At 45.4% G+C, this 27560-nt stretch overlaps 1 protein-coding gene across 1 annotated transcript; it reads right to left on the bottom strand.

Moving 5' to 3' along the window:
• Positions 1–23648: 23648 nt before the first annotated feature.
• LOC135383653 (endothelin-converting enzyme homolog) lies at positions 23649–26066 on the bottom strand. The gene is made up of 2 exons (XM_064613033.1): positions 24258–26066; positions 23649–24133 (listed from the first exon to the last, which is right to left on the bottom strand). Exons 1-2 carry the CDS (start codon positions 25976–25978, stop codon positions 23731–23733), a joined length of 2124 nt encoding a protein of 707 aa, XP_064469103.1. The 5' UTR covers positions 25979–26066; the 3' UTR covers positions 23649–23730.
• Between the last annotated feature and the right edge of the window lie 1494 nt (positions 26067–27560).

Genomic DNA, 27560 nt, shown 5'->3' with positions numbered 1-27560 from the left:
TTTGGCTACATACAAGCAGGACCAACCTGTTACATAAACTTCAAACTGACACATTAAGCGGCCTTGGTAATCGCCATTCATTCCACCTTTCTCACCCTTCGACCTTGTTCCAAATGCGGGAGAGGAAGTAATAATAATAATTGGGTGTTTACGTCGCGAGACAACTGAGATCATGAGCGACGCCACAGCGGTCGGTCTGTGGATTGCTTTTGCCCACCTGAGGGTTCTTTAACGTGCGATGAAAGCTCATCACACGGCACCCCGTATTTAACGTCCCTCGCGGAAGACGGCGTGTCTAAGCAACTTGTACCCTGCCACCAAGTTGCTGGCGTCCTCGGCCGGGTTCGAACCCGCGATCTCGAGATCAGAAGGCGAACACGCTACCGACTGAGCCACCGAGGCCGGTCGGGAGAGGAAGACACGGCCTTTGTGGTCTCCCGCCTTTCGGTGCATATGAGCATTCGGATGTTCTGGACGTTTGGTGCTTATGAGCAGCTTCTCCCCTCCTGCTCAATTCCACCAAACGCTCAAAATCACCAACTTTTTTTCGGTGCATATGAGCGTTTGGAGGTTTTGAGCGCTTGGAGGTTATGAGCATTTGGTGCATATGAGGCACAACCGGTTCAAACTAGAGTCACTAAATAAGCTACGAGAAACGAGTTGGTTCAACTTGGTTCAATAAAGTGAAGCGGTTGGGGACCAAAACAGTAACTGTCAAAAAGGCATCACACGTGAACAGGAATTTCAAAAAACCACGCTGTTCTGTGTGATGCGTTGATTAGGAACAGGAGAACGGTATATACTGTACGGTCAAATATTCCGCACTGTTTTACGTTCTCAAGCCTGCATGCAATGTTCACTGACCGCATAAGCGTGACCCATCCGTGAAATGGTCCTAAACATAAATAAAAATTCACTACATCGGTGCAACCGGACGCGAAACGTGGCTACGCGGTGTCGATGAAAGGTTTACAAGTCGACAGCATGGGTAAGCTAAGATAAAAGCAATAAAGGTGTGTGCTTTTTGACAAAACTGAAAGGACTGCAAAGCCTTTCCTTCGCAAAGCTGAGGTGGTAACGTTCCTTATGAGTACCCTTGCAATGAAAGGCAACGCAAAAAATTATTCGCCATATCCGGTATGGCACTTGAACGCACAGCAACTAATTTGTCCTTATAAAGCACTGACAGAGAAAATCAAACAAGCGCAGTCGTATAGTCTGCAATTGGCAGTCCCTACGTCTTCCTGGTTTCTGCAGCCGGAATGGCAGCTACGAAACAGGCTCCGCACCACATGATAGCGAAAGCCCAATTGAGGAGGCAAGAGGCCGTAGACTATTTGAGAGAGGAGGAAAGTATCGAACATCAAAGGTTCGCGCTACTTTTACGAAGTAGTGGGGCGTACGCTTACGCGCTTGGCTTCAAACAGGGACCCGTGCTCCCTATGCATCGAAACTTTCTGTTTCTTAAACATCTTTGAGATCGTGGACATCGGCCAAGAGCTCACTAGTGAATGACTTATTTGAGTACGCTCATTAATTAAACAAAAATCCAAACTTTTAAATTGACTTTTGGACGCATTCGACACTCGTGACGTAGCGATCGGGGACTTCAGCGAAGAGTATTCCACAAAAAAGGAAAGAAAGGAACCTTTCCTTTCTTTTTTTTTTTTTTTTTTCTGAGCAACTAGTTAATTGCGGTTTACATATTTCTTGCCGGGACAATTGCGTGTTCATCCGTCTGGTTCACATATGGGGTGATGGATGATAAGAAAATGCCACGATAGACGATCCGGTGCCCTTCACGTCGTAACTTTCGTTTAGATCATTCTAATGTTAACGACAGTTTTCCTGATAGAGGGCTACCTATGCCTGTAGCAGTAGCGAGAAGAAAATTCCAAGTGGCGGCGACTGTGATTTTTTTATTATGTTATTTCTTTATTCCATATTTTTCTTCCACCTTTATCATCGAAATAAGAACATGCATGTCACTGTCACTATATAATGATCATAAAGAATTAATAAAAGTGAAGCATATATGTCGTCTGGTGCGATACTGGACGAAAAACTGCCATGTGCGACAACCATGGGCTTATGAAGAAGAAGAGAAAGACAGACCCACGTCAGCTCCTGACTTCAGAGCATGTCTAACTCAAGAACTACTGCCCTTTACCGTATGCCTTCGGACACTAAGATGGCCAACTTCCAGAATTTCGGGCCGGATGACGTCGGTTGCAGTAGCAGCCTGCCGCCGCTCACGATCGACGATATGCCATCCTCGGATTTACCGCAGTACAAAATCAGCGTATACCAGCCCCTTGGGGGCCGTCCGGAACCAACAACTGAGGGCTCTAACCAGAATCAACAGAGCACAACTACCAACACACGCTCTGTGCTGCGTGTAACATGTGTGACCGTCGGATTGGCAGGTCTGATCCTTCTAAGCTTCGGATTCGCTGCCGTCTGGAATCTCAGTGCAATCAGCGACCCGGAGAACATGGGGGAATCGGAGCCAGAAGCCGTCTTTCAAGCAATCCTGCGATGGAACGACACTTTCGAAGATCACACGGTGTTGCGAAATACTCCGGGCCTCAACGCGACGATTGATGTTACTTGGACCTGATTGGGAAATCGCCATGCTACATAGAAGTTTCAGTGTCAATACCAGACTTTGATCGTTGTGCGAGCTGTAATAAAAAGTGCATACGATATTCATCCGCTGCGTCATTCGTGATTTACGAACAAAAGGAACCGTAGTGTAAGCTCTCCTCCTCAAGCATACCGACAATGCAGAGAGGCCTTGGATTGGTCTCCTCCAACGATCTCTCGCGATGATTGGACGCATCGTTTGTGGGGACCAATCAGGGCGCGCTCAGTATTGTCGAGGAGAAATATTTGAACATTAATGCCCAATTAGTACACGACTCACCTAGACTGATCGAATGGACGTAAATAGCCAAGCAGCGCTCTGTGCTGGTAACCACCATTTATCGGCACAGATTAGCTGGAGTAGCATAGTAGCCGGCAAGGTATGGCCGTCTCCACATCCAGCCTACAATCCAGCCTATTTACGTGAAGGGAATAAACCCGACGAAACAACTCGATCCGAGAGTTCTGAGCGTTGGGTGAGTGTCGTGGCGCGAAGACGCAGTTTTGAAGCGGAATTTACGTTTTGCCTGCATCTTGTGCATAGTACAGGGCAGAGTTGTACGTAGCGCGTTACTAGTAATTGCGTTACTAGTAATCAATTACTTTTTCAGTAATTTTTAACGTAATCAATTACTTTTTCAGTAATTTTTAACGTAATCAATTACTTTTTCAGTAATTTTTAACGTAATCAATTAATTTTGTGAGCAAGTAATTTTGTAAGTAATCTGATTATAATTTTCGGTAATCAATTACTGAGTAATCGATTCCTTTTTTAACCTTCTGTCAACAATAGCAACCCTTTTCAGCTAGCCAATCTGTTCTGTTCCACCACGAGTTCGACTGAAGCAATGACGCAGAGGTCACTGTGTCGGTCGTCTCTAGTCCACACGTGTTCCATGCACACCACAGTAATGATAATCTCTTGCAACCGCGACCCACTAGAGCAACAGTAAAATAGGTGACTGTATTGATAAATTGTGCGGGCTGAACATAACAACAGTAACAAAACGAAGCGGATGTTTCGATGTTGTTTTAAATGTGTATATAAATCTGTAATAAACGCGTGTATGTGTTTTCTATGTTGCTTTGAAATGTATTTGTGAATTTCACTTATCATGTATGTTGGTGTCTCATAGAATTTGCAACAAGAGCTGCATGGTTGCATTCACTGCGGGCTTGTTGGCTTTGCTATGGCCCACAATTTAAAAGTAACGGGAAAAGTAGCGCGTTACATTTTTAATCGGTAACGTATTACATTTTGGACGAAGTAATTTGTAACGGTAAAGAATTACTTTTCGCGCAGTAGTAACAGTAATTGTAATCAATTACTTTTTTCGAGTAACGTGTACAACTCTGGTACAGGGCAGGGGCGGCGGGTTACAGGGGTTACTGTAGGTCCCCCCAGGTTGTGAAGGGGGCGCGAAATCCCCATGGAGGTGAGGCGCCAAAGAGTCACCTCAGGTTCCGCATGCGAATAAAATGCTTTGTCTTTTTGGGACCTGGGCATGAATTGGTGGTGCGTGTGGGGGGGGGGGGACGGAAGGGGGCGCCGGTTGGGAACTGGGGTCCCCCTGAATTCACGACGTTGTGCTGCCCCTGGTACGAGGGACCAGCAGGTTCCACGTTCTTTACACTGGTTAGACTGCGAAAGAGCAGTGGCTGTTGCGGTTTCCGCGTGGCAAAGAGCGGAGAAAGAGTTACGGCAATTAAAAATAGTACAACCCCGAGGGGAACGAAGAAGGACTGACGACAAGGCACTGACCAGACAAACAGTGTTTATTGTACAACACACACGCTTATGAAACCTCGCCTACTAATACCCTCTGCTGTTAGCAACCCAAAAACCTGCTCCGAGGACACGTGTCAAAGCACATACGTGTTACCGCAACTATCACCATTTCAATCTGTCAGCATCCCTGGCGTCTACCACTGACAAAAGCAAAAAGCAACCACCTATATATACTAAACTAGAGTAGAGTCACTGTACCCGGGGGAAGAGTATCGCATTCGCTTTCCCCGTGCCGCCGCCTTACTCATTACCCGAGGCGCGTCACGTGGCTCGTTTTCCTCCTCTTTGCTTCCAACCTCCCGCCGGGTCTACGGGGAACGCAGTAGCTGGGACGCATGTGCGCGTACGTTCGTGTGCCGCTCTTGGTTTTTGTACGCGAAATGGATCTCAGAGAGCTGAGGAACTACGAACAACCATGTCTGGATGTTGTGCTGCAACGGGACAGAGTCAGGCAAAGCATTTTTCTGCATTCTGACGGGCAAAAGTGACGAGACGCGTAGATCGGCACAGAACCTGCCGGAAGAACTTCACGCCTACGAATAACACACGCTTGAGCAAGGTAAATTTCGTGGCCTGTTTATTTTTCATTGCAGAACCTTTGCACACAGTATTGAATAACAGTTCAACTGTGCGAAGAACAGCCGGGCGTATCAAAGTAGTGCTTGTTGGATCTTCCCACTGCGTCCACTGCGGTGCTAACAAAACGCCACTATCAGGACCACTGCACACGCGACGACTTACGAGGAGATTCGAAAGTGGAAGGCAATCCCAAGCAGTGGTGCATACCGGACACCTACGAGGCTGAGGAAGGCTCTTATTCCCCGTTCTTCGCACGCAGAGTTCTCCAAGGAGTCATCAAAAGACTTGCACACTGATGTTGATGACAACCCAGTGTAAGATCAAGGGGCAGCGGAGGATGGTAATGCGCCAAAATATATGTAGATATGCACTATGAGAACTATTGAAACTTATGGAAAGCTATTCCTAAATATTGAGATGTAATTGTGAGTGAAACTTTGCAGAGGAAGACAACACCGTCACAAATTTCTGTGACCAGAGCATCGAGGAATATGCACAGGAAAAACCTGCAGACAAGTCATGTGATGATCCCCTCGACGAGGTCGCAGTCTTAAAAGAAACGAGCAAAGGCTGAGACGGAATGTAGTGACCACGGTCTACCCCTCATGGAAGATCAACTGCTTGCGTTGGAGCGGGGGATTGGAAGAACAATCCACAGCACTTTATATGCGCGTGAACAAACGTTGGCATTCACATAGCCATTGAACGTGGGGAATAGAAATTTAATTGCGAAGAGATGAGAATAAAACTGGTGGAGGTTATTTATGTCAACCTGAAACTGCACACACGAGCACTATAGTTTTATGTCCACAAAACAAGTGAGCTAAAAGAAAAAAAAAACTGATCTATAGAGCGCAAACGAGACTCGACGATGCCTTTTAGAGGCGAACACGCGCCAACATAATGCGTCTGTTAGCTACAGAATACAACAAACTATACTGTAGTGACGCTTGTGCCCTGATTCATTAAGTATTAGCCAAGTCCCACCACAGGAAGTCACAAAATTTTTGGTGCACAGCCGCGAAATCAACGCGATGTAACCCTGACTACAGCTATCCTAACACGTGATCCGCGGCGGCTTGGAAGCAATATGGCTGCCGGAGCAGACGACGCGGAGCGGTTGCGGTACTCTTCCCCCGGTACAGTGACTCTAATACATACAAGTCGAGGACCCTATCTATCAGATAGAAACCTTTCTACTTTACCTGCAACAGTCACGGAAGGAAGGCAATTACCCATCCCGCTTCCTTTATTAAAATAGCCTCGATACACCCTAAAAGTACCCCGGTTTTGTGGATCGGAGCAAAACTTTCATATCCTTAAATTTTTTAGCGAGAAAGAAGTGGGAAGCACAGGCGAAACGGCCCTACTGGAGAGCTACTAGTAACTCGGAGATATGTGAAGTATGACATGTGAGAGATGTGATTTTTTTAGTGGCCCCTGTTTCTTTACTCTTTTCTTGTACTTTCATGCTATGTGAGAGACGCCAGCACCCATAAGACGCGAGCGCAAAGTTTTACATTAGTGGCGTAGATGGCCATATGCCGATGTTGATGTTGATGAAAAAATAATAGGGAGAGATTGAATTCGTCACACGACAAATTCGGCTACTCCCATAAACAGACCCCGCCATAAAAGGGAAAAAATATGTGGAAACTTATTCGTTGACAATTCCCTGTAGACCATTCTCGTGACACATGTTCTTAACTGGTATAAGGGGGATATGTTTATTGAAAAATAAAAGGGAGTAAAACTGGAGGGCTGGTGGAAGATGCCATGTTAAGGCAGTGACGTGTCTCTCCTCTCCGTCAACTTTTTTCGCGCTGCTTTTCCCCTTCGGAGATTCCGTTTCTTGCTTGGAAGCGTCGCCCAGGATGGCGTCAAACACATCAGTCATTTTGGCTTGGTGAAAGTCAATTCGCTGTTGTGGCGTTCCAAAAAGGTAGTCTAGTACTTCTTGACAGTGTTATCAGTAAAAATATGTCCTGCTAGTTTTCTTTTTGTGTGTTCGACATAATTTTGACGTGTCTTGTAATTTCAGCTCCTCTCTGATGAAGATCAATTCGATTTAACCGTGAAGATGGGCAGCCGCTTTTGCTGGGCTAACATCATTGGTTTCTCTCTTGGTTGGTAAAGCTTGGTCTCTTCATAGATATTGAAATGTAGTTTTATTGGAGGCTAGCTGCTAAAATAGTTTTAGTTCCCTTGTATTTCAGATGTCAGCTCGACCCATAGTCTAAGGAAGCCCCCATTCAAGAGGATGGTGCCGACACCTCATGTTGTTGACACTGCACGGGCTCCACATCTGAAGGACGATTCATTGATGATATGGTGCTAGCTAGTGTAGCACAAATGGCGAGGAACTTGAAGAATTCGAGGGCACATAACGGGTCGACCAATCCTGTTCTTGTGTCTGCAAGTGAGCTAGTCAAGTCTTTGCAAGACCGTCAAAACAAGCATGAAGCACTGCAGAAAATAATGTTGTCAGTTACGAAGACCGAACTGAAAAACCAGTCTAAAAGAGCAAAGCGTTTTGAAGACTGCATCTTAACTTCGAACCTTAAGTTCTTGAACGAGGACCAAAAGACAGCTTTGCAGAAAGTGAACGAGAAGTGCTGTGCTTGAAGTGCAGAAACTGCGAGGAACACTCTTCAGCTGAAGTTTGCTCTTGATCTACAGAGTAAAAGTTTCCCTTTCCGGGGTTCCGGGATGGTGTGGTGGAAATCCCGATGATATGGTTCCTTGATATGCTGGGAGTCGCACCAGTTGAAGTGGAAGCAGGACGTCGACGCAACTGAAGTTGGCAGCTTGCTTTATTATACAATATTTACAGCAGAGGAACGTACACAGGAGCCCGTCGGAGGTTAACGACGAGTTTTCGGACCTCTGGAAAGGAAAATTTTTACTGGCGCCGTCGACAAGATATCTCCCGTCGGATCATCCGCTGGATTGAGGAAAGCCATCGGCGTGCATCGTGAAGAAGCAAGGGCAAGTTGATGACATCGCAGCAGGGAAAGAACGAGACAGAGCAGCGAAACCGAGGACTGCGAGAGTTCGGCGGTGAAGTTGGCTGACATTGAAAGGGCATTGGGCTTCTGTGGCACACTGTGTGTGAAAAAACGGCGCTGGGCGTCAAGACGGTCGACACAAGACAACAACCAAGTGACGATGGCGGAACCAAGCATGGTCTACGAGGTAGGCGGCATTACTTGGTCCCAGGGTCCTGGTTAAGCCATCAGTAAAATCTTGCCGTTGTGTCTCCGTCCTCTCTTCCGGCCGACTTCAGGGGAACTGTGCCGGCATACGCCTATTACACATCTGAGGGAAACCCAGGAAAAACCCCAGACGGCACAGCCGGCCCGCGGATTCGAACCGCGGACCTCCCAGTCTCCAAGCGCACGCGTTACCGCTGCGCCACCGGAGCTGGTCCCATACGTCGTCGCTGTCTCGTTTCCTTTCTTTTGTCGCCTGGTCAAGGAATTAAACTATATATTCTAGAAACCGGGTTTAGATCCACACGTGACAGACGTGATATCTTACGTGTCTTATCTCATATACAAGTTCAACGCTCTTCACCCGTCCGGTATCAACAAATCACAAGGCACCCTAGAAACACTTCACAAATAAAATATGCTTTTCCCTTCTATCTCCATTACCATCTGTTATGTTCTGCATGGCCACTGCTTTCTGCTTTCGTTATTGCATGCCACAACTTTGTATTACAAATATTTAAAAAAAAAAAGAAAACTTTGCTCGTTCTGGAATTTTCCCCAGGTAACCACTAACCTCCTTATCTTTCGCTATGTTTGCCAATTATTGCCTGTTGTCCCGTTTCGTCCCCGTGTTCGTGAACCTCCCATATTTCTGTAACCAGTCTGTAGCCTAGATCACTACGTTCACATAATCCCCTCCACACTCTAACAAAGCGGCCATTCACTCCGGCCGTAGAAGCCCGTATGGACCCTTTCTTCCCTCCGGGCTGTTGACCCACAATTCGCATGAACCCTTAAACACGTCACACCTAACCCTTTAAATACCATGCCAATGATGAGGACGGTGCCCAGGAGAAGAACAGTCTCTGTTCGAAATATCGGCGGCTTCTGTCCTGAGGCAACTCCCTTCCTACATCTCTACCGGTTTGCTGGATTTCTACCCATCTATGATTTTTCTGAGTATGCTGGTTTACAGGATATCCTGAGAACATTCAGGTGGTCGCATTTCTCGAATTTTGTGGATATCCTATTATAATTCATAAGTATGCCACGTGGATGTGTACGGGACTTATGTGGAAAATGTATCCCAGGCAGCACACTATTCTGGTTCATTATTGTCGGGACACTGGAACTAAAGGTCCTATACAGGACCATGTTTGCCATTATTCTTCCAATAACAGTTGCTGCAAGGGAATGTTGGTCCAAGGTTGCCATCAACCGATCAATATTCCGGTAACTGGAATCTACATACAGGGTGTCCCACCGAAAAAGGACCAGGGGCTAAAAAAAACGGAGTGCTGGACACAAATGGAACCAACTATACGTGTGTGGCAGTTGTGTGGTATATTCAAAAATATTTTTTTCATCTCCCCTTGTTAATTAATTAGCGGTAATTAATTTTCTAACTCTTTAATTATAAAAGCTACAAAGTTGTTCCAATTAGAACATCTGATCTCTTCGGTCGCCTGATACCAAAGCCGTTTTCAGAACAAAAATCCGCTCGTTAGATCGTCCGCAAAAAAATTCGTGAAGGAACACAATTTTTTTATTTATTTCGTACATTGCGCATCTCTAGAGACGCGTCTTTCCTTCGCCCCCAATACGAGAGGATGAAAGAGCACACTATCGCCTCTTGCGTCCTGGAAAAAGATTAAAAGAAAACAGAAAATGCAGCCCAAGATCAGGGCAGTCGCGATAGAGTCACCCGATAGATTTGTGTTTTTGTTTTGTTTCCGCAAGTTAAAGCTAATCTTCGACGCATGAGGCGGCACTGTGCTCTTTCACTTTCTCACACTGGGGGGTAAAGGAAAGCCGCTTCTTTGAAGATGTGCAATATACCAAATAAAGAAAAAAATGGCGTTCCTTCACGAATTTTTTGCGGACGATCAACCGAATGGATTTTTGTTCTGAAAACGGTTTTGGTATCTGGTGACCGAAGAGATCAGATGTTCTCATTGGAGCAACTTCGTAGCTTTTATAATTAAAAAGTTAATTATTGAAAGTTAATTAAAACATTGCTGTTAATGCCCCCCTAGGGAGTGCCCTTCAGCATATGCTATATTGCAATTGATTTCATCTCGGAAAAAGTGATTGATATATTTTTAAAAAATCTGTTCACACTTAGCGTGGACACCCTGCGTAGTCAGTCAAACAATATCCCATGGAAGTTGGAAATACGGTCAACATATTGCCAGCGACCGAACAATATATTGGATGAAAACTTGCAATATGGTCCACACATAGCCCTGGGCCAAGAAATATTGGCCGAAAACTGGTAATATTGTTTACATATAGCCGTCGACCAAATAAAATTCGATGAAAGTTGGAAATATCTTCAGGGGACCGAAGAATACTGGATGAAAATGAGAAATACCGTTTATATATGGCCGTCGACCAACGAATATTGGCTGACAACTGCTAATATTGTTTGCATATATCCGTCGACCAAATAATATTGGATGCAACTGGGCAATATGGTACAAACGAGGGGTGTTCAAGTCAAACCGGGACTTTGTCTCCTGAGTGTACAAATGGCTCGCGCTACTTCTTTTTCGTCATTTTCACACGCGACAGGCCTCCGCGTTCACCCCGTAGTTGTCCAAAGTTTGTGCAAACCAGAAGACACCTGCTGGACGATATGGCCGACAACGAGGTGAGCGCGCACATCGAACAGCGAATTGTCATGAAGTTTCTCCTGAATGAAGGCGTAACGTCATCTGAAATTCACAGAAGACTTCAGGCTCAGTATGGCCACGATACACTTAGCCGTAGCAAAGCGTTTGAGTGGTGCAAACGGTTCCGAGTTACATCAGTGCAGGACGATCTCGGTCGGGGCGGCTCAGAGCCCAGTGTCAGAGTTCCTGAGAACATCCAACTTGTTGAACGTAGGATCCTCAAGGACCGACGGATAACATGTCTCGAACTGGCTCGAAAGACGGACCTTTCTGTGGGAACGTTGAACACTATCATTCATGAGCACCTCCAGTTTCGGAAAGTTAGTGCCCATTGGGTCCCGAGGCAGCTCTCCGTGTTTGACCGGCAGAGAAGACTGGAAATCTCCCAAGAGCTAAGGTACCGTTTCGACACTGAAGGACAGCCGTTCCTTGATCGGATCATCACATGCGATGAAACGTGGGTGCACCATTTCACCCCTGAGTCTAAACGCGCATCAAAACAGTGGAAGCATCCGGGCTCGTCAGCTCCCAAAAAGTTCCGGAGCACCCCGTCTGCGGGTGAGGTCATGGCCATGGTTTTCTGGGACAAGGCTGGCGTTGTTCATGTTGATTTTCTGCCCAGTGGTACCACCATCAATAGTGCATATGACTGCCAGGTTCTCAGAGATGTGCATAAGGCGCTGAAGCAAAAGCAGCCGGGCCTCACCACCAAAGGAGTCCTCCTCCTACAGGACAATGACCGCCCGCATACCGCGCATCTCACGACACGCACCTTACAGAAACTTGGCAGGGAGTTGCTGCCACATCCCCCTTACAGCCCAGACCTCTCCCCCAGCGATTTCCATCTCTTCGGGCAACTGAAGGCGTTCCTTGGGGGCCGCCACTTCAGCTGCGACGACGAGGTCAAGAATGCAGTCCGATCATGGCTGCTACGCGCCGGTAAGGATTTCTACGCTGCGCGCATCCAAACCCTCGTGAAACGCTGGGGCAAGTGCATTAGCGCAGCTGGAGATTACATTGAAAAATAAAACTAATTTCTCGCCTGTAAGTTCATTTTACAAGAGAGAAACAGATGTTCTGAGGCTGGAACAACATAGAAGGGACAGATACAAACAAAGCCTCAAATTGCCTAAGAAATTGCCTTTCATCTTTCATAGTTCATTTTACTTTTGCGAAAAATCAAAAGTCCCGGTTTGACTTGAACACCCCTCGTATATAGCAGTATAGAACAAATAATATTGGATGCGACTTGGTAACATGGTATACATATAGCCGTCGACGAACGAATATTCTTTGGAAACTGCTAATATTGTTAATATATATATCCGTCGAATAAATAATATTAGATGCAACTGGGCAATACGGTGTACATATAGCCGTCGACCAAATAACATTGGATGGGAGTTGGAAATACAATCTACATATTGCCGTCGACCAAATAATATTGGATGCAACTGGGCAATATGGTCTATATGTAGCAGTTGTACCAACAAATCTTGGCTGACAACTGCTAATATTGAACATCCAGAGAGCACCCTAATGTGGGTCCCATGCTGGACAAATATAGGGTATCTCGGATTCCCAATGTTAGCCCAATTTTACAATTGCGACCCTGTCCAAGCATAGACTTGTACGTATTTGGAGTATTGTATTTAAAATACTGTATTTTAAATATAATTTGCGGTATTTAGGTACTCTACTCAATACTTTTTGTTCTGTGTATTTTTACTCTATTTAAAATACATTTTATGGTATTTTCTACTCAATACTCTAACTATATATTTTGGATATACCTTTCAAACTTTCTGTGTCTCGTCTTTCCATTATCTTGCTTGTTCAGTGGAAATTTCCTGAGTCCCTCAGACGGTAGCACCTCGATTCGTCCAAATGTTTATTTCGTCCAAGTATTCACAACGTCCAAGTACTCAGCACGTCCGAAAAAAAATTGACATAGTGGGCATTGGACGAACTGAACCAAAGGGGGAAAAACTTGATCAACCCGTCCAAATAACCGTACCGTCCAAACGCTTGTTTCGTCCGAAAAGGGAGAGGGATCTCCGAATGCGAGTGAACAACTGCTTCGTTTACGATTGAAGATAGGATTTTCCGAAAGATGCCATGCCATACACCAAGTAAAACGAAAAACAAATGCTCAGCCTGCTCTGTTTATTTATTTTTCTTTCTTTCTTTCTTTTTTTTTTTCATTCCAACAACTGACTTATTAGTTGAAGGTAAGATTTAAACATTTCCACTGAAAGATGTTATACACCGAGTAAAACGAGAAACAAATGCTCAGCCTGCTCCGTTTAGTTGTTTTTTTTTCCTTTTTTTCATTTGAACAACTAACTTATTAGTTAGCATGGCCCAGCAAGTGGGACATGCGCTGCAGGTATGCCTTGATGACATGAGCAAACTGCTCTGTTACGTCTGTGAAGGGTGCTTCGTTTCCCAGCATCATTTCCCCTGAGCTGTATTTTCCGTACGCCCATGAGAAGGAAGAGCGAGCCTCTTGTCTCGTCTCCTGCTTGGCGAAGCCCCGTTCAAGAGCAGCAGAATGCGTACCTGCAAATGGTGGTAAGAAGCATGAATACGAAGAGAGCAAGCGAGGAAGTATATATGCTATATTCTATTAATTATCATGATGATGTTCCCTGATTATGCGAATTTGTTGCTTACCTGGTTGTGCTTACATTGTGTATGGTTGACTCAAATTCGACGAGGAACTTCGAAAACGTCATGTGGGGTTGGCTCTTGAATTTCATGCCCCCCTTCGGCGTGATTGTCTGTGCGGAGATCGTCCTCATCCGCAAACTAATTCCAGAGATGAACGTTGGTAAGCCACTGCCGCTCGAAGTAGTCTACGTAAAGGCAAAGGGCCGCAAGTTTCCTTTCAGATCCCTAGATGTTTCCAAGAAAGATCACTGACATTGGGAAACGCGGTACTTAGCGAGAACACAGTTATAGAAAACAACACATCGTTAACTAGACGGTCACTGTAGGTCAGCGGTCCTGTGAACGGGTTTGTTTTCTGTGATTCCCCGTTTGATCGATAATCCATTTGCTTTCATGATTACAGTCACCTGCCATTCACCCAGTGTCAAAATGACCTGTGCTTTCATGAATGCAGCCAGGCAGTCGCCTGCCGAAAGGAGCAGAGCCTTAGGCAGTCGTCTGCCGAAAGGAGCAGAGCCTTTGGGAATTCCCCCATTTGGACGAAATCGGCTATTGGACGGTACGGGTATTGGACGCGCTGGGCAAGTTTCTCCTCGCCTGTTCATTTCGTCCAAGTGTTCAGTACGTCCGATCTTTTTCGGACGAATTAAATATTTGGACGTTGTGAGTACTTGGACGAAATAAACGTTTGGACGAAATGGGGCGTAACCCCCTCGGACATGACCCAGATAGTCACTTTAGACCCGGACATTGGCCGTTCTTGGAAGTCTCCATTTAGAGATATTGCCCGGTGTGTACTAATCCTTAGCCAGTCAGGGTTCTATTATGTATGCCCTGACGCGGTGACGCCGAATTCTGACCTCGCCGAGCAGGGACCTGCTAGAAGTTGCTTTGTTCTAGGTCACATATGCTGTAGAAGTGTTTTTTTTTTTTTTCGCGCGGAATTATTTTTTGCGTTTTTCGCGCATTCCTCCAAAATCGCGAATTTAAGTTCCCGTGAATACCTCTGGCTATGTGAGGGCGAAAATCGTGCGGCGTTCGACGCTAAACTGTGACTACCTTGACCCTTTCTACTCCATGCAGCGTAGACAGTTTAAGCAAGCCGCAGAAGATTGTTTTATTCCACCAGGCAAGATGTAAAGAAATTAAAATTGATCACGCTTTTGTTACTCCTACAAACGCATTGCACTGTACATATATACCACTATACCACGAAGCCGCAACATGCCTTTCCTTGCGTTCTCAAAACCAGCTTGTATGATAGTACGACATCTCCACCGAACTGTTCAGTGCCCTGAGTGATAATGAATGAGAACTGCTAAAATGAACTGGCTGACCTGCCCACGGCCAGAACTATGTCCTCCTGCAGGGTCCCTAAAGGCCATTGTACAGGGCCTTTCCTCCCATGTCTGTGAGGAGAAGAAAGCGATTGACCTAGAACGCCGCCATCCCCGTGAACAACGGATGTCTTAGTATACGTGCCGAAATATGCCCGAGCATTGACGGCGGCACAAAGTGCAAGAGCAAAGCACTCCCGGAAACCTGTGTCGCGAATTTAAGTTCTCGCGAATCACTCCTCAAACCAGCTTTGTTCGAAAACGCGAAAATATTTTCCACGCGGAAAAAACGACTTCTACAGTACTTAGTGGAGTTATGTGGTATGTCTTAGTCATCTTTTTGGGACTTGTGTTTAGATGACTTCTGTCACACAGTGGCGGCTAGCGTAGTGCGCGGGGTTTAGGTGATTTATGTGACATAGCGGCGACTTGCCGCATTGACCAGTGACTGGCGATTTTTTGCGTTCAAGGATAAATAGTATCTTAATCGTATTTCAAATACTTTTTGAAGTATTTCATACTCTATCTCAATTACTTTAATTTTCATGTATTTACACTCTATCTTAATTACATTCTAACGCTAGTATTTATTATCTTATCTTAAATACATTTTTGAGTTTCTTGTACACGTCTGGCATGGCCTAATTTTGGCAGCCAATTTTCAGCTCCAGTATTGCCAGTGTATACCCCATATTGCCCAGGTAGCAGCTCAATATCACCCTCACATTGGTCCTATATTGGGTAAATGGGAAGTCAACATAGGCCCAATCAAAGCACGGTTGTCTGAAAGCACGGCTCGTGACACGGTTGTCTGAAATCGCCTGTCAGCAGTTCCGCAGCCCATATTACTTTCGTCGCGCCTGAAAGTGTTGTGCCAATATTGCATTTGAAAGTGGACCATATCCCTTGCAGTACACCAATATAGACCCAACTGCTGGGCTGCAAACTTACCCAATATCGGGCCCATATAGGCGTCCAATATATTGGTCCCACATGAAACGTGCAACCAGGCTCTCGTGACGATGCCGCGATGAGTCCGTGTAATGCATTATCCGGTATAATATCCACCACTAAAAGTGATATTACTTCATTCTTTTTTCTTTTCCTTTTTCGTGCAGAGCTAACTGATCCCCGTTGCGTGGCGTTACAAAAACAATACTACATCGCCCTAAAAACAGGTGCAATGCCGGTCTTGCTCAATGATCCAGGTAGTCCCAGAGAACTACCTATACGAAACATCCCTCATAAGCTTTCATTGGAATCTCAGTACCATATGACCCAAAAGTTTATAACCTGCTTCTAGAATACAAAGGAGCAAAACACTTTCGTGACTGTGACGGATACATACACCTCAGCATCTCGCACTGCACCTGCAGGAACTTCAAGGTACCTTGCGTTACAGAACGGATATCCTGTGCTATCAGACATTGTGTTTTTTACTTGAATACAGCTTCCATTGCCGTTAGAGACTATAACGAGCGACATTTTCCTTCGAATGAACTGACCGATCCGGGTGCGCACATGCACATTAAGAGGTGTATAGGCGCACGATTTCGCTGAAACGAACCCCCCCCCCCCCACACACACACACACACGCTCTGGTCGTTTCGTTTTTTTCCGCAGCTACGACCGCAATTGGCATCGCGAAGCAAGATGGCAGCTGTTTGCACCCGCTCTACTAGCTGCTGTACTCGTTGAGTTACACTGCATGTTACAGTGGAATTGTCAGACGTTGACTATTTCGAACAATGTGTATCGTCTGCGGGAAGTTGTTGGATGTAGCCAGACTTGTACGTATTTGGAGTATTGTATTTAAAATACAGTATTTTAAATACAATTTGCGGTATTTTGGTACTCTACTCAGTACTTTTTGTTTTGTGTATTTGTACTCTATTTAAAATACATCTTATGGTATTTTCTTCTCAATACTCTAATTACATATTTTGGATCTCCCTGTCAAACTTTGTGTCTCGTCTTTCCATTATCTTGCTTGTTCAGTGGAAATTTCCTGAGTCCCTTGGACTTGACCCGGACATTGGTCCTTCTTGGAAGTCTCCATTTGGACATCTTGCCCCGTGTGTACTAATCCTTGGCCAGTGAGGGTTCTATTATGTGTGCCCTGACGCGATGACGCCGAATTCTGACCTCGCCGAGCAGGGACCTGCTAGAAGTTTGCTTTGTTCTGGGTCACTTATACTTAGTGGAGTTATGTGGTATCTCTTTGTCATCTTTTTGGGACTTGTGTTTAGATGACTCCTATCACACAGCGGCGGCTAGCGTAGTGCGCGTGGTTTAGGTAGGGTTGCCACCTTTCGGAGTGAAAGATACTGGCTGAGGGAGAGGAGGTGGAATAGAGGGGAAGAAGAAAAGGCTCGTGGGAAAGGGAAAGTGGGTGAGGAACGTTCTAGCTGGCTCGGCACAACCACCAACAGCCTTGCATAACCACTGCTCTTGTTCCCACCGAACACAAGACTTTGTGAGTAACAATGATAATAATAATAATGAATAACTAAGAAAACGACTGGTGGTTGCGTAGTTAGGTCTGTGCTCCAGATTTATTCAAGCTGTAGTCAAATGTTGAAGGGAAACCCCGTAAAAGCCCTTATGAAAGGTCTTGAGCCACAAATACCGGCAACAGGCTGCCGGTATCACCTTCCTACCGGCAACCGGCAGAGCACGCAAATAACCGTCCGTGCCGGTATAATACCGGCCTGGTGGCAACCGTAGGTTTAGGCGATTCATGTGACATAGCGGCGATTGCCGCATTGACCAGTGACCGGTGACTTTTTGCGTTCACGGATAAATAGTATCTTAATTGTATTTCAAATACTTTTTGAAGTTTTTTGTACTCTATCTTAATTACTTTAATTTTCATGTATTTATACTCTATAGTAATTACATTCTAACGTTAGTATTTATTATCTTATCTTAAATATATTTTTGAGTATCTTGTACATGTCTGGATGTAGCCACGTATTCAGACGTTTCAATGTCCAATCTTGCAGTACTGCTTCGCATTTGCTACAAGTGCCCAATACGGGTTCGTCCCACCTTTCGCATTTTCAGCCAATATGGGGAGTACATGGGCAATATAGGGCCCGACAGTTTCCCCATATTGGCTCAAAATTCGCCATATGGGCCCATATAAGTTTGAACCAATATGAAGAAAGTCACGCAAAACGGGCCCCATGTTGGACCCGTATCGCCAACACTCAGCCAATATGAGCCCAGTATTGTGCGCTGCCTGTGATATTATTTGTTCTACGGCTATATGTAGACCATATTGCCCAAATGCATCCAATATTATTTGGTCGACGTCTGTATGAGGACCATGCTCCCCACTTTCATTCAATATTATTTCTGTTTCAATATTGCATATTTCTTTCAATATGGCGACCATATTCACAAGGACCAGTCAATGTTGACCGGTTGTTGGAAATTTTGGACCAATATTCCCATGCTGCAACAATTATTATAAGAATAATGGCAAAAATGGTTCTTTATTCTAAAATATATTATTATATTATCACATATTTGATCACATTAAATTTGAAATTCAGCATATATGAGAAAATATCAAGAGGGAAGCTCCTATTCATTGCTCATTCCAACCTAAAATTGAGTGCTACAAATTTAGATAGTGTACCTGTCCATTGTCATTCCTAAAATACATATTGTCATTGTAGCAATGTCACAAAACAATAAATGTAGTCTTTTGCGACCTCCCTGCACGTTCATTGTATCCTGAAACGCATAAGTGCAAGAAATAAATGTTGAACTTGAATAAACTTGATGTTGTATAAACTTGATATAAAATGTTGAATAAACTTGAACTTGTTAAGAGATGAGTGAGAGACGTGAGTAAGAGTGTTGCGAGAGGTAAAAAATATGCGCGGTTGCACTGCAGAAGATTGATTCTCGGTGGACCTTGTATATTCTCTTTACTCATCATCAGTGATCTTCTTTACAAAAGCATATCGTGTTAGACTTTTTGTTAACGTTTCACAGGCGGGGTACACGAGGGCCAAAATGACAAAATCACAACTGTTTCAGACTCCATATCGTCCTGTTGCAATTTGCAGACCATACGTGTGTAGGGCCCTTGCACATCAAAATGTAAGATGGGAGTCACAGTTAATGCAAAGTGGTTCCTATGAGAGACTTCGATGCTGAACAAAATTGTGCAAACTGCGGAAAGAGCCATAGAAGATCTTCAGAAAGCGTGTCTGGTCTCACAACGGTGCTACGACGCTCCCTTTTAGATGACGATGATACTGATTGGAGTTTCAGATCTGCAGCTGCATTTTTTTGAACGTGCTCCATAACAAGCATGATAAAGTCAGCACTGGATAGCAGGCCCCCGTCCCTAAGCAGCTTTGCCCACGCTGCAGTTGTATTCAGCAAAAGCATGTGGGTACTCGAGAAGGACATTCAGTTTGGCACAAGCGCGCCTGCAAATAATCAGAACAAATTAAGGAAGAAACAAACAAACATACTAGGGTTGTACTTCAAAAAGAGATAAGTCCTGTGTCTCAAGGAGGTGTTACCACTTTTAAGTAACTTAATTGATTAAGCTTACATCACTGCCTGATTAACTGTCCTAACGAGCGTGATGTAGTTGCGTGAAGTAATTATTTGGGCTGCTTCGGTGTGTCCATATTTGCGAGGCAAAGCACTGCTGTCGTTCACTAAAATACTGTTTCTAACGTAATTAAGAATCGAACTGCAGGACACCTGTGAAACACTGTTAGGATACATCAGTATACTGGCGCCTTACAAAATTGTGTGATGACAAAGAACGATCAACGCCTGCAGCGCAATAAATACTCACAATCTCCGTTGCCTCCCATTGTTTTCTATGGGCACACACTGCGCTATAGGGCCTCCCAACATGGCGGCCCGAATGCACGCCTCTCCCCCACGAGCCCCTCTCCCATCCGCGATCCAGCCTTTATACATAGAGATCAGTGGGGTAACCTTGCAGAAGAGGGCGTTGCTGGCTCAGGTTATTTAAGAGCCAGGTCTGTCAATAAAAATCTTGTTCATCAGTCTGTGCTCTGGGTTGTATCGTCCTTTTGTATGTTTTCCGGCACGGGGTTTTTTATCGCTTTTAAAGTATGGAATACCGAAGACCCCAATTTTTAACTATTTTCTATAAAAGGTCACTTGCCATGCGCGAGCACCATAAGCATCCATAAAGCGACTGGGAGCTTCATAGGCGAACATCGCTATCCGTATATCCGCCGAGTGTCGCGTGTCAGCAGTATCAAAAATTTTCCTAGTCTTGACAGAATTCTCTGGTGGAATGGAGTGTTGCGAGAGGTTAAAAATACGCGCGATTGCACTGCAGAAGATTGATTCTCGGTGGACCTACGGAATGCCTAAACCAAAGTGAGTAAGAAACACAGACGTTTTGGTGGTCTTGTGTTAGTACCTCAAGCCATTCCTCACTTCAGTGTCGCGTGTGAATATATTAAATAAATTTAGACACCTCACCCCTTCTGTTTAACTGCGGCAGCAAACAGGGCTATCGCATTCGCCAAATCACGGAAGACAAGCTATGAGTATAGTATATGTGCTGTCTGCGTCCACTTCTACTTTGATGCCAATGCATCAAAGGGAACAGATACTGCTAATGAGGCTCTGGTCCTTCAGTTTTGGGGAGGGTTTATTTTATTTTTTACATTTTCTGTTCACTTCTTGAAATGCTGCGCACTTTGTATATTTTGAAAAGTCTTGGAAACGAAAGGAAGAATAGAAGGAAGATAAATTAAATAGGATCATGAGAGGAGCCGGAAAAAAAGACAAAGAATTTTTTTAAAATTTGTTTTTGATTTTGTGGAGCTCCCATCAGGCCATTAGACCCTTAGGTCCTAATGGTCCCATCAAACCGCTAAACCGTTAGTCCTGTTGGAGATGTCAGAAATTACGATAGGCCTAATGGTTCCATTAGGATTGGCTTTGATGGATTTTTCGATAGGGAGTATCTGCAACAAAGACATGTTATGTTAGGAAAGATGCACACCGAAACGCAACATAGATAGGGCGTGCCAAAGCGTAAACTATGGCAACAAAAAAATGAAAAACAACCAAGAAAAAAAACACATAAGCTCGTGAATCGAGTCACTATGGGGAGCAGAGTAGCGACACTGAACCACACCGGCGAGCGACCCCGCCACCTTGGGTCCAGCGCGGCGGCGTCGCCTAGCAATGGGACGCCAATCTCCCCCTTCTCCGCCGGAAAACAGCGCGCAGTCGACTGAGCTTGCAACCGAGGAAACCGGTTTTGGGTGGAGCGGACTCAACATGGACGGCGCGTTCTTAGAAGGAGAAACCACGTGACACGATCGGCCCAGTCGCGAACACCGAACGGTGGCTCCGGCGCGGAAAAGGGATGCGATACTCTGTACCCCTATTTAGTGACTCTACTCGAGAACATCGACCCACCGCCGGCGAGCCATCCTCGTCCTTCGAGAAGACGCAAGAATAATGGGAACATCCGCAGGTTTTCTCTCCCTTTCGATTCATTCTCACGTGACTTCTCAACCACGTGACCTTCCCCGAACGCCGACGTCATTGCTAGGTGACGATCGCTGTCTCCAGAACTTGACTCCTTGACTTGACTGAACTCCTCGCGTCATCGGAACCTTGTGGAGGCTCAGTAGATCTTCAAAAATTGATAGAAATGCACGATGTTTGCAAAACAGGTTGAAATTTCACGTATAGAATCTTTGAGGTACCTTCTTTTCATGGTCTAAATAAAATACCCAAGCAAGAAACAAAGGTTGGGCCGATCTTGGCAATTAGGCTGACCTGCATGGCCTTGCTTGATACATCATCGGCCAACAAGCTTGTTTCTTGATACGGATCTGTTCCGTGGCTAATGACTTGCCAAGCACTGGCGAACCTACATTGTATCAAGCTTGTGCCAAGATACAGACCAAAGCCTTCCTGCGGCATCGCTCATATGCATACTGAACTGTCTCGCGGCGTAAGGTCAAGCTTTATCATTCTTTGTTTGCTCCTCGTATTTTTTGAAGCACGACGTTTTAAAACACATCAATTTCCCACAAAGGACAATGTGTACGGCGTTTCAAAGTGCAAAAAAAAAAAGAAAAGAAGGAGAATCATAAAAGCTCGCAAGAGGACCACTATAGGACCAAACAGTTCACAAAGAATTCTTTCCTGAGGAAGAACAGATACTATACATAGATTGTCTCGCGAGCTTCCACAAATTTGAGAGTCCTGTCTGCCAGTTAGTCAAAATGAAGGGTGAGGTGTCTAAGTCTAATTCGATCTGTGTACAAACAACACTGAAATGCTGAATTGCTTACGTCGTATTAACTCCCCATCGGAAGATACTGCTTCTGTTTCTTGCTGCTTTTGGTTTGAGACTTGGTCCTTCGGAAGTCGAACTTATGCAGTGTTACACCATTCCGCGTTACACTCTCCCTCAGGCGAGATTGTTCTTAGCTTTGGCAAGTGCTTGGCCAACGAGCTCGTTTCTTGGTACGAATCCCTACCCTGGCCGACGGCTTTCCAAACCTCGCTCTGCCAATCACTATGCAACATTGCGGCAGCGTTAGAGGCCGAAAGAGTCGTTGGTCAATTGTCATCCTACCTTTTGTCAACCGTCGGCCATCGGTCATTGCTTGCTTGGCTAAATGTCCATTTTCGAGTCCGTAGTGGCACTTTAATCCTGACCGGAACTTTTCTGAAACCAAATGAATCGAGGAGTAAACAGTAAGGTTAACCACCGGTGCTGCTATAGAGTGTTGTCATGTAAACTCCAATTATCACCGCGATTTAAACTACTTTTTTCGACATGTGGCAGTTGCTTAGCATTCACAACGGCATATCCTTGGCACAACTGCAGAAATCGTCGTTCCGTAAAGAAAACAACATGCAGCAAAGCAGACGCCGAAGAAATCACCAGAGAACATATCCTACCAGCAAATATGCAAAACAAAAATCGTATTTGTCAGGCATATATCTTCTAAAACGCCAATTCAGCGGCCAATTCCTCCGAGTGGCGCTTGCATCGAGGCTCCCTTAGGGTGTCTCAATACTTGCTGCTAGAGGGAGCTAGTATTCAGGCAACCTAGTTACCCTAGTATCTGGTGGTTCACGTGTCACCTGTCGACTGAACCCCGCCATATAAACTTAGCATAATCAGGACTGCCCTGCGCAAAGCTCGTGTCGCGCATTATCACGCTGACGATCAACCTCGCTATATTTTCTTCGGTTTCAATGTGCTTCGCTACGAATTGCTAACAGGCATCCCTCGCAAACGGCTCCCTCACTCCGAAGTTACAGCTGTGCACGGGAAGACGATCCCAATGGGCCGACATCACGAAACACTCTTCAAAATAGGCACCTGACGTACGCTGCTCTGTATTATAAAATGGCAAAGACGTCCTTGAATGGACGTTGAAGGGGAGTGGCTCCCACAGAAACCGCGAGCTCTCGTCACCACACCCGGGTGTCAGGTTTCACGACGTGCTATCCTCTGGGCGGGTATACCAAACATCACGGAGCTGGACGACTTCTTGGAAAATTTTCACAACAGTGTATAGTAACTTCGCTGTTCCCAATTTTGAAGGGCTTCAGTAACATTCTATTGTGTATCAACAATGCTCTCGCGTTCCCTCAGGCTCGGGCATCACATTAACCTACCGGTCTACTGTTCATCCACTAAGACGTTAAAGACTTGCGCTGCACCAGTGGCAAAGTATAGTATTTATTAGGATGCGAACAGATATGCAGTTGTGAGCGAAGTGTTTTAGAACGTTGCAGTCTCACTTTTTCTAAATTCTCAGTCACCAAACTCTACATCGCAACGGCCAGTTCATCTTACTGCGACTGGAACACTCATATGCCTCAGAAAATTCTTCCATGTTCATCATGGCAACGTTGCAGGTGATCTCACCGATGGACCTCTTGCCGAATTTCAGGTTGACCACATTTGAAAAGCGGCCAACGTTTTGACACTGAAGGTAGCAATAGTTAGTGAAAAACAGCTGGTAACTCGACAGAGACCCCATAGCATGAAGGGTCTGACTTTTACGAGACTCCTGCATAATTGTTTTCAGCGTAAAGTATGCTAGGCGTACAGCGGAGCTCTCAGCAGCCACGTTGGGAAGAACCCGCTCCATATCCTTGGCATCTCGGATGAATTTTCGCAGCATCGCAGCGAAGCACTCCAAGCGAAGTTCGTAGTTCCTGTTGGGAAAGGAACTAGTTTTTGAACATTAAGTCCTACACGCAGCAGTGCTTTTCAGCTGACTTAGACCTGGAACGCTTTTCGAGTCAAGGAAGCTAAGGAAGTCAAGTGTCTGATACTTACTCAATCGTGTTGTTAGACCACCACTGGTTATATTTTCCAACTCCATCCATCTGGCCTCCTTCAAAATCGAAAGCATGTGTGTATTCTCGAGCCACGATGGCACCCAGTCCAGCATAATTCAATGCGGCAGGCACGCCGTAGGAGTATACGGGCTGCGACAGCATGTCCACACTGACGTTGAGAACGTTGTTGAGTTTATCGTAGGCAATATTGAAATCAAGAGGGCTGACGGGTGTAACGCTGTCTATCAGTTCCCCCACGGCGTGCCTCAACGCTAGCCAATTGTCGAGGAAAGAGGGAGTAAAGTCCGGGAACCTTGAGTATCGTTCGTACTCCGGTGTCTTGCCGTCGAACACAAAAAACTTGGGAAGATTTTCCCTCAAAGACTCAAGCTTGGAGAACGCCCTTATACGCGTCGTCGAGTCCATCCAAGAGGCTTGCCGCACTTTCTCTTCAAATGTGTTTCGAATGCGCTTCGTTATGTCCATGACGTCGAACACGGCTTCTGATGATAACAGAACTTTAGTGATGAGGCCTTTCCACTGTGGTTTCATCAAGAACTGTACGACATTCCTGCAGTAGTTGTGAACATCCGTGGCTTGGCAATCTCCTGTTGGCCAGAGAGTCGAGGTTTCTTGATGGCGTCTTATTTCGTATGATGTTTTGCAACCCACAGTGAGAATGAATCGAAAGTTCACGTACCAAGACGCGCCGCCATCTTGTAGGTGGTTCAGTAAGAGACTCAGGAAAGTCTTGATATAATGTGGGCTGTGGATGTAGACGATATCCGTACCTCGAATGAACCTTCCTTGCGGATGGTACTTTTTGAAGGATTTCAACCACGTCTGTGAAGTTGTTTCCGGAAATATTGCAGAAATCTCCGACCACGATACTGTAGCGTAGCCAGATTCGACAGCCATACTGGCCAGCTTTGCCTCAATTGATACAACAGCGTCCACAACCTCGGCGTAATTCCCGTCGCCGCCAAACATTGTGGCCACCTTAGAGACGAGCGACTGGTAAGCGCGGTAAAAGGAACGGTAAGCAGGTCCTGGATCTGTGGGAGCATACGGGAATAGCGACACCGTTAGGCGGCCCGTTGGTTCGTGTTCCACCCTATATCGATAGAAGATATTGAGACGCCATTGAATGTCTAGCTCCATGATGTAGTCCAAGAACTCCGCGACGTCTGGAACGTGCCGATGTGGCCAAGTCTGGTAGTGGTCTTTGAAAAACCTCGTTATCGATATTACGCTATCGCCTTCGGGATTGAGACTGCAGGAGCAAGATCGGTAAAGTGCAATAAGTTTCTCGATTTGTGACTGATTTCGTCGAGGGATGGATGCAGTCTCCAAAGCAAACATCAACCTCCTCTTTACTTCCAATTCTGCTTCCGTTAGGACACTACGCAAGAAGGCGTCGTGACGGTGAGGATGGGCCTCCTGCCAGCCCTCGCACACGAACCTGTAGAAGTTTTGACATGGCAAAGTTGCGCGGCTCATTGACGTCAGCAAGCGTTTCGATGCATCGGTGCAAGCTTGTGATGAGCAAACTTCCTTCTTCAGCATGTCGGCCTGGTCGTTGAGTTGCAGCGGCAGCGGTCTAACGGGTTTAGTACTTGCGCGAAGAAGGACAATCACTACGGCTGTTACGACAATAACGGCCACTAGCAGCGCAGACATATACAAGGTATTTCCGCCTTCTTGAGCAGGATTGCTCATCGCTAGTATAACCGGAATGCACAGCAGAAGGTAACAACGTTATGCAGGCTGACAAGTAACACAGCCGAATTGCTCGAACATATCTGCCCGTGCCTACCGTGAACGTTCTCTTCTTTGCTTGCACCACAAGGCCTGCTGTAACAAGTACATTCTAAACCACGAAACTCTAAAGTAACTGTACAAGTAGACAGCAAGTACTGTAGGGGGCACGGGTAGCTAAAATCGCATGTCACTACTTTGCCGTCTAATTTCATAAACTATAGTCACATCTTCGTTCACTACTTTTCGCCGACTGCTACTCAACACAAACGTTGCTCTCTGAGTTATTAGTTACAATTACTGGTTAATTGGTCAGTAAGTGATTACGTGTAGGTGTAACTTAGTTACTTCCCATGACTGTCTTTATGCATAGTTCGTGGTGAGGGATTACATGCCTGTGAAAAGGAAAAGCAAAGAGAGGTATCTCTTTGACTTAGCAATCATATAGCGAAGTATGCTGCTTTAGCATGACTGCTTACAGAAACCGTGAATTCAAACATGGACAAAGAGAGGAAGACGAAGCACAACACTTCCTCTCTGAGTCCGCACTTTCTGTCCTGACCTTGTTACTTTTACCGAACAAGATCGTGCAGCATGTCCCATTTTGTTTGTTTATGATTACTTTTATGTGCTCCCTAAAAGGGACGTCTTCGCCCATAGTTGCTGCAGAGGAGTGATGGGGAGTACTTGATATACCAAATACTCAAGTACTATACTTTAAGTACATCTCTGAGTGCTTGTACTTTCTTTTGAGTACATTTCAAAGTGTGCACTTTGTACTCTACCTTTTGTTCGGTACCCAGCTGGTAATACAAAAAAGAAAAAAAAAGGACGTATCAGTTCGCAGGACGTTTTGCGTTGCAATTGGCAGCACGGTATAATTTATGTATCAATCCGTGCAGTGTTCTAAAGACCTAAATTTATTGCACTGTTACATCGTTCCTTTTGGGTTTTGACGCAGTGATCATGCCATTTCGCAACGTATGGCTGGGTTTTAATCATTATGTGGTGAAGGGAAAAAAGGAGAGACTACGAGGCGCGCATGCATCGTTTCAAATTCTCACGTTTTACGGGTCACTGTTGACATGCAGAATGTTGTTGCGAACAATAAAGGCAGAAAAGGCACGATGTTTTGCATTGCGCTTCTTGCTCTTGCCTGTTTTTCTTCATTTTTTCATGTTATTTTAGAAAAAAGAAATGAAAGTAAAGTGAAAGAAAGCAAGAAAAACGTGAAGTGGAATTCGCCATTTCAACAAATTCCGCTGGTCGTTTTCGTGCAGCGCAGCGTATTGTGCCGGCCCCGTGGTGGTACTAATGAAAGAGCTCGCCGTTTTCGGCCTCACAAAGGCGAGCAACGTCACGACTGACGCTCTGGGGGAATGTGCGTCCTGGGCTTGCTTCTAAGGGAACCGTGCCGACATATCTCTGACAGCGTCTGAGGAAGACCCAGGAAAAACCTCAGATAGCACAGCCGACACCGGTATTCGAACCCGGGTAGGTACTTCCCAGTCTCAACGTGACATCGCCAGCACGCTAACCACAC

The sequence above is a fragment of the Ornithodoros turicata genome, chromosome 2 (assembly GCF_037126465.1).
Source record: "Ornithodoros turicata isolate Travis chromosome 2, ASM3712646v1, whole genome shotgun sequence".
NCBI classification, from domain to species: Eukaryota; Metazoa; Arthropoda; class Arachnida; order Ixodida; family Argasidae; genus Ornithodoros; species Ornithodoros turicata.
The sequence above is the reverse complement of the archived record's forward strand: the minus strand, read 5'-3'. Positions and strand labels throughout refer to the sequence as shown.

Excerpts from the sequence above, each read along its gene's own strand:
- LOC135383653 (XM_064613033.1), bottom strand. The coding sequence starts at position 25,978 with ATGAGCAATCCTGCTCAAGAAGGCGGAAATACCTTGTATATGTCTGCG. Across the intron at positions 24,134-24,257 it reads TGGTCTAACAACACGATTGA|GAACTACGAACTTCGCTTGG; the intron begins GTAAGTATCAGA and ends CTTTCCCAACAG.